Source organism: Sceloporus occidentalis, unplaced genomic scaffold (genome assembly GCF_023333645.1).
Source record: "Sceloporus occidentalis isolate IW3139 unplaced genomic scaffold, rSceOcc1.0.p SCAF_7, whole genome shotgun sequence".
Classification (NCBI taxonomy): Eukaryota; Metazoa; Chordata; class Lepidosauria; order Squamata; family Phrynosomatidae; genus Sceloporus; species Sceloporus occidentalis.
The window spans coordinates 58,193,730-58,202,121 of NW_028316987.1; the positions used below are offsets into that span (position 1 = coordinate 58,193,730).

The 8,392-nt window shown below is 36.0% G+C and overlaps 1 protein-coding gene across 2 annotated transcripts in view; it reads left to right on the forward strand.

Moving 5' to 3' along the window:
• The window catches only part of OSBPL3 (oxysterol binding protein like 3), a 121,123-nt gene extending 112,950 nt beyond the window's left edge, over positions 1 to 8,173 (forward strand). For both annotated transcript variants that reach the window (XM_089533056.1, XM_089533055.1), the window contains one exon: positions 905 to 8,173. In XM_089533056.1, the coding sequence (XP_089389182.1) occupies positions 905 to 1,001 (97 nt within the window). In that variant the 3' untranslated portion in view covers positions 1,002 to 8,173. The remainder of the gene's footprint in view (positions 1 to 904) is intronic.
• The last annotated feature ends 219 nt before the right edge of the window (positions 8,174 to 8,392 follow it).

Here is an 8,392-nt window from a genome sequence, read left to right on the forward strand (position 1 = left end):
AATCAAGATCTAGTTCTTTAGGTCATTTTCCATATAACATTGCTAAAAGCTTAAAGGTGTATTTTTAGAAGCAAGTCGGCCCTCCACATTTGTGGCCTTGACATTTGATTCATATGGTAGCTCTAGGTAACTCCATGATCAACCTTTGCCTGAGGTTTCATTTCTACCTGTCTGGCTAGTCACTGCTCCTGGTCTAGGAATTAATGTTTCCAGGATTTATCATTGAAAGAATGTATATGGGTGCAAAATATAAATGGGGGACAGAGCTGTGTACACCAACCCCATATCCAATTTTCCTGTCTCCATTAGCTCTACAAATCCAGGTAAGCTTATAATCTTCCTAACAATCAGGAACCATATGCAACTCATGAGTGCTGAAAATGGAGACCTGCATGGAGGCAATGTTATGGATAGATTGAAGTATGTGATCCCATGTCCCCAAGCCCGTCCATGCTTTGACATATGAATAAATAAATAATACATAGGGCTAATGTACAGTCTGAATTACCATGGCACATGGTCTTGATGAACTTAAGCAGCTTTGTAGCTGATTTGTGATTAGTTCAGATCTGGAAATTCTCTCTTCACCATTTTCTGTTTGCTGAAGGAAAGGCACTTCGTAAATATTTCTATTTGTGAAAAGCATAGCATGTGAGGTGCCCCATTAAAAAAAATCCCAAATTGATGCAACCCTGTTGGCAGAGATGGTAGTGTTTGTTGGCCTTCTTCCAAAGGAAATATCTGCTAAGTAAGACCTGAAGGATATGTTGAAAATGAATTCTTCTGTAATTGTTCTTCCAACTCCACAAATGTTGAAATCTAGAAAATAAAACAGGTAGCAGAAGTAAAGCTAAAGAAGCCCTTTTAGCAAGAAAACAAAGATGTTTTGTTCACTGTTTAACAGGAAATCTGACGATGACTCCTGGGTTAGCAATGGAACCTACTTGGAACTTAGGAAAAATCCTGGCTTTTCCAAGCTGGACAGTCCTGTTCTGTGGTGATGAAAAGACAAAAGAGAAGGACATTTAACTGTGGTTTTCTGAGTATGATGTATGAGGAGGAAATGCTGCATATCACCTTGATCTTCTAGACTCCTGCTTGATTTAGATTTTTGACGTGCACATTTACTTCATTACATTTCTTCTGTAGCTATTTTGATAGTAACCACAATATGTTTGAATGTACAAAAATGCTAATTTCCTTTACATATGCTGTTTAATAAGTGATTGTTGAATGTTATTTCTTAGAGGGGGGAGTGAAGAGAGAAGCTTTAACACTATTTGATTTTCCCCAAAGGATAATGCAAGCTCAGATTCAATGCCTTACCAAGTTGTGTGATAGGCAGAAACGGTAGCCTTTAGCTGCACTGTGGAAATTAGTTGGATCCACTGATCCCAGAATATGTTAGTAAGTTACCAAAGATGGATTGAGTGTAGTTATTTATTTAGTCTCTTGCCTAAGATTCCATCTTAATACTGGAATCTTTTTGATTTTTTTTTAAACAGCAATTTAGTAACCATATTTTTACTCCATTAGATAACCTATTCTAAGAAATAGTATTACATGGTAGTAGCATTGATGGTTCTACTGCCTTACACAAAAGGGCACAGCCATTTGGAAACTTCTCTTATGTCTTGTTGAAATGAATGGAAGTCAAACCATTTCATATTTCAACAGGACTTGCACAGTGGATGTTGAATTTAGGCTGTGTCCCAAAATTATATCATAGTGTGTATGAATAATGTTCTGTGTTGACTAAACTTTGAGGGCACAATCCAACTGAAATTAGTTAAGTCCTATTTGGAATAATATGGAATGGAGACTTGGTTGCAAGCAGCTAAGTTTTTCTGGGTTCTGTCATTCAGTTAAGTGTAACTAACGTATCCTGAACATAGAAGATGGAGACCAATGACCAAATGAAAAGAAATATGGTTCTTTTTGTAGCTAAAGGAAAATGAACTCTTGTTTGTTTCATTCTCTTGGCTTGTTTGTAAAAAAAGAAGATTATGCTGGACAATAGAAAGGCCCTCTCTTTTTTAAATTATTTTCAGAGAAGCTAACTTAAGGGACAGATGTTTTCTGAAAAAGGATTTTAGTATTTTCTACCTCTTCTGAGCAGCATATTTAATGACTTGTATTTTTTAAAGAAGCTGACCATCTGCCTTAGATAAATGTATGGAATATATGATCTTCCTTTAACTGTTTTGTGTTCAGGTAAATTATTTGTCTTGCACTAAAATGGTTGTATTTCTTTTCTGTATCCTTTGTATGTTCTAATGTCTTCATGAACATATTCAGCATGTTGAAGCAGGAATCTGAAGTACAGTAGACCAAACAGCACTTTGAAACTGGGGTGGAAGTCTTTTGTTTATGTATGAAATCACACTTTTACTGGATTATATACTTATCAGAACAGGAAGCATATGATCTATATGATCTAGAACACTTTTCCTATGAGCTGTTCCTTGAGCTTTCACATCTACTATTGGGACATCAAGGCAGGGGGATTTGCTGTTTTTATAGTGCAAAATGCTGTTTCCTGTAAAATGATAAAACATTACTTTGTTGTCTTCTTCTCAGTACATAGTACATATATTGCATCCCATTCCAGCGCTCTATACAGAAGAAATTCTATTAATTTCTGCATTAATATTGAGATCCTTCATATGCGACCCATTCCAAATACTTCAGCAGAGGAAGGAGCTCCATGCAGGTATCTCAGCTTCATGAATTGAAGTTGTTCTCACTGATGAATTGGGAAGACTATGGAGGCAGGGGACAAAATTCCCTCTGTGTGCTGTAGTAGTATAATCTGTTAATGGATGCACATCAAGGCAACAGTGAAATGCATTAAAAAAAAATAACAACTTTGCAAAATCTCTGGTTAACCTATGCCCCTGAAATTTCTGTGAAGACCTTGTAAATACTGTGCCCAATTAATATTACTGTTGGCTGTCCATATCCACAGACTCTTTATCCATAGATTCAAGCAACCATGGCTTGAAAATATTTTTAAAATATACATTCCAAAAAGCAAGCCTTGATTTTGCCATTTTATTATCCATAAGACTTGATCATCCATGGAGTTTTTGTATCCATGGGGAGTCCTGGAAACAAACTCCAGCGGATACTAGGGGCCCACTGTATATCAGTACTACCCAGACGCTAAGCATTCAGTTTGAAAGATTTTCTTTGACACAACTCAGTTTATTTTTTTTTATAAGATCACAGATTCCAATGATATCATGCCTATTATTTAAGACAACATCCATATGCCTCCTTAAACTTTCAGGTGGGGGAATCTTACCACTTTATTCCTGCCATCAAATGGCACCCAGCAAATGTAAGTGGAGTGGGTAACAGTGAATCTTGCACTGACCAGGGTGAGCAATGATGTCAAACTGGCACTTTGTGGTTTAGTATTCCCACTGTGAGGACAGTTTGGACCCATGGCCAAAGGCTGAGGCCTTTAGGTGAAAAGAACAGTCTTGAATCCAGCTGCTCTAAAGCCACTCATGGATTGTCTCTGCTGCAAAAAAAAAAACCCTCTGTTCAGCACTAGCAGAAATATCTCTGGCCATTTTGATATCCACAGAGACAACTAAATTTTCAAGGTTCGACTCTTCCCTCTCTGTTGGTGGAGCAATTCTTATGTAATCCTTCTTTTTTGCTCCTCCTCTTTGTATTTATCTACCAAGTTACTTTCAGTATCTCAATAATATCCTATATTTTAATCAGCCATACTTTTTTGATGATATACAATATGATGTTTGAATTCAAAGATATAGTCATGTTAGTCTGGATCAGTAGACAAAGGGATCTTGTAATATCTTTGAAACTAAGGGCTAGTCTGCACATAAGTGTACTATGCAAATTGGTGTGCATTTTCACATATTTTCATTAACAGTTGATTCTATTCACTTTCCTCCACATGGTCACATCTATTCACTTTCCTGCACAGTCACACCCTCCCTCTGCCAAAAATGCTCAAGCCATCCACATGCATATGATGAAGACAGAGAGCTACACATGCATTTCTGCAAATTTTAACTGATAGTCTAGTAAAATGGTGAAGCCTTTTCCCATGGAGTTTACCAAGTTTTGGGGGAGGGGGTGCAAAAAGGCTTGAACTCCTGCAAATCGTATATGGCTGGATCACATTCTCTTTGAGTGGAATGAATATTTTAAACCTGTATACTAGCCCTGAGAGAAAGAAAGAAGTTGGTACCATAAGCTTTCATAGATTTAAGTCTGATTCCTCAGATGCCTCTGAGGAAAGCTTATGCTACTAACTTCTTTCTTTCTGTCAGTTAGTCTCAAAGGTGCTACAAGAACCCTTTGCATACAGAATCATGTTTGTCATTGTTGAATTGCACAAATGGGTATTTCTTGTATTTTTCTTCGGGACTAGCCCTTCTAAACAGTTGAAAGCAATTATCATTGTTTTTCTTTTTAGATTAATTTTTCTATTTTTAATGTTGATTCTGCTAAACAAAGTGCATTCTCTGGCATAAATCATTTTCATGTTTAAAGGCAAGACTAACTTTGCTTTGTACCTTCAGACACTACTAATATAGCTGCTTGGCTTCTTTCACTGCTTTATACAATATGCATTCCAAACACAAGTTTTAACATTTAATATAGGTTTTAACAAGAGTACTTTCCATGAGCAAGGAGCTTATCATATAACACATGCATTATTGAATTAAATGCTAGGATAGACATCTAATCTCCACAATTCTAAAAAGAATCTATTAGTTGGTTGGAAATTATTTTTGTTTGTTTTTTAAAGATCTATCTGGACAAAATTCCATGTATAGATATCTTTACATTATCATCTGTGTCCATAAGACCTTAGCAGGGATGTTAACAACAGGGTGTCTTGGGTCTGTTACCATAACTCAAAGCCAACTTAATAGAAATTAACATTGTTATTATTATTTGCTGACTTTTTATACACAGTATGGGGGAACTGAGTACAAAATGCAATGATCATAGTAGTCTTTTTCATACTACATAATTGTAGTACTTTGGTACTTCTTTAATTGCCATGGCCTCAATATCCTGGGATTTGTAGTTTGGAGAGGTGATAGAGCTCTGTGGCATAGAATTCTAAATACCTCATGAAACGTCAAACACCAGTATTCCATAGGATGGAGCCACAACTGTTAAAGTGTTATCAAACTGCTATAATAGTGTAGTTTGAAGGAGTCCTATTATGTCAGTCCATTTTTCATAGGCGTTGCATCCAGTACAGTACAACCGCCGTATCCATAGGGGATACTTTCCCAGGTTTACCACAAATAACAAAAATTGCAGATAATGGCAAATCCTATATTTCTCTCAGAAGTTGACCATCATGTTGTTCTGGAGGATCTCCAGATGCTTAGAGAGACCTTTTTTTTCCTGGACACATATGTGAAATCGTGGTGAGCGGTCCTGTGGATATGGTGGTTGTACTATATTGAATATCTTAGACTGTATCGTAGCTTCGTATTTACTGATCCTTATCACATTGGCATAGGGCTCTGGTTTAAGTCTTTATATCAGGGATAGGAAGCCTCCTGAGGTAAAGGGGCAACATTGGATACCAGAATTCTTCTGGATGCACTGCTTGTATTGCTGAAATTCAGTAGATATCAGAAATTTTACAGTTCCAGGTCCCATTTTGCAACTGCAATAACTGTTATTAGTTTATGAATGTGTTAATGGATTCTTCCACAAAACAGGAGCCCTTCAAGACCTCCGAGAACTTTTGAAAGGGAGCGGGGAAATGCATAGTATTTTGGTGGTATATATTGCAACAGTTGCATCTGTTACCAATTCAGCAACAGTGAAGGTTTCTCCAGAGTCTCAAAAAAGGGATACAAGAGCCTAATGAGCCATGTATTGTATTGCCTACTACTCCTTGCACACATACTCATGATCATAAGTAAGTGAAATTGCAATACCGGTCCTCCAGATACAAGGGTTGTACTATACCAAACATTCAAGAGCTCTAAGCTATTTTCTGTTTTGACACAATAGGATGTCATGTGAAAGTACTCTTGGTGTCTGTAAATTAAATCTTGATATTCTGATGGAAGGTATGAAACAAACCCTTGATATATCTACACATACATTACTGGACACATTGACACCCATATTTGTTACATTTGAACAATTATTTATGACAGTTAAATGATCAGGCGTAACTCAACTGAAGCTTCACAGTACAGTGGACCCTTGTTATACGCTGGGGTTTGGTTACAAGATCCCCCGTGGATAACAAAATCCCTGGATGCTCAAGTCCCATTCAATATAATGACATACCAAAACGATGTCTCTTATAAAAAATGGAAAATCAAGGTTTGATATTTGAAATTTATACTTTTTTTGAATATTTTCAAACCGTGGATGCTTGAATCCATGTATAAAAAAATCAGTGTATAAAAAGGTCCAACTGTACTAAGTACTTAAATGCCAGTTCCTCCAAATTATGGAATGTTCATTTTTTATTAGAAATCAACTCATGGTTGGCTTTTTCTTTTCTTTTCTTTTTGCCATGTATCCTGTATTTTTACATAGTTGCACCCCTAATTTTAGCCTTTTCAAAAGCATAGAAATGAAATGCATTCTTGACGGGTGAAATTAGTGTTTTGTTTGGTCCATTCTGAAATTGAATCTTGGGTCTTGAAAACAGACAGTTTATGGCAAGTACACATTTCAGTGCAATAATTTAAAATAAAAAGAAATTGGGCTGCTCATTATGGGAATGGTCTTTTTCATATTCCCGTTCTAGATAAGTAGTTATATTAAAATCTATGTGTGCACCTCACATGTAGGAGAAATGCACAAAGAGCATCCCCTCCTTTGATATGAATGAAGCATTTCTTGTTAACAGAGGATATTATACACATTGGACCTACACACCAGCCTTGCAAGAAATCAGTGACTGAGATATCTAAGCACAATTCACTTCAACTACAAAGAAAATATCACAGAGAATAGTCGGTACCACTAATATTAGTCAATTTTCTGTTATTGTTAAATGTAGGATAACAACCCTTAAACCATTTAATTAAAAGAATTAATTTCATGCTGATAATTTTCCAAGAGAAGCCTTTTTCAAGGTGGTTTGCACTGTTTATAAATACCAAAAACAAACATACAAACAAATCCTTTCTATTAAAAACTAAGACTGCACTTTTTGAGAAATTCACCATACTCATTTTGTCTCCATCACCATTTTGACATATATTCACTGTATGGTTCATAATATCATCATGCAACATACAGGATTTCCCAGATTTGATATACTGAACTTGTAGAAATCCTCTGTTTTTCTTCAAACTTCTCTTAGCCTAAATTATGCAAATATGGACAATGAATTAAGGTGTTTAAGCTCTCTTTGTACCTCCTTTCCTCAGTCTTTTGTAGGTGTGGAATAAAACCAATTTACAGTACTGTAAGTATGGTACTTCTTCCAGTACACACTTCTTCTAGAAGTCCATTTTAAATCAAGAAGAAAACCAAAAATACATTATTTTTCTAGCTGTCCCTTGATCACCAACCATACTACTATACTATACCCTTTTTCCTTAGAGCAACTTTTTTCATTTCCCAGCTCAAATAGCAGTTTGTTTACTGTTTTTCCTGTCTTTTTGTAGTTGCTGTATTCATCTTTTGTGAATTCCTTGATTTTTCTTTTGGTTTTAAAATTAGTCAATCTTATTTCACTTTACACTCCTGTAATTTACTTGTGAGAATCCCAGACCACTCTCAACAACCACTGATTCAGTAGAAAAAAGTTTAAATTCTTACCCTTCCAGAATCAGGCAAATCCTTTCACGTGGTGTTTTTCTGTGCATATGTACAAACAGATTCTATTACAGCTATAAATATTTACCATATTCAAGTGAAAATTGCACAATTAGTTGTTTTTTTATTGGGAACCAGATTGGCCTGGACCTGCTGATGGATTGTACCTGACCATTAATGTTACACTTACATGACAGTCACATTGTGGAACCATTCTTTTAATAGTTGCAATATTCTTGTCTTCCAGTTTTCTTTGGTATAGTTTTCATTTTATACAGTGTCCACCTGTAAACATTCTGGCTCATCTTAAAGTGTAAAATACTGTGTGTGTTATCCTTGTAACCAAACTAGATACACATTAATAAATATTACATCTCCAACATCATTACGTCTGTCCGATTACTTTTGTAAAACATCAAGGAGATGATCACATTAGCCTCGCAGCTGGGATAGATCAGGGAAGTAACTTCTTAAGGCGGATCTTATCTCATTCAGCCATCACTGAAGTTGATGTAATAATCTCCCAATTCCTGGAAGTATGCCTCCCATGTAGAAGCCTGGCATATCATATTTCCATTGGTTTTGAGGATGT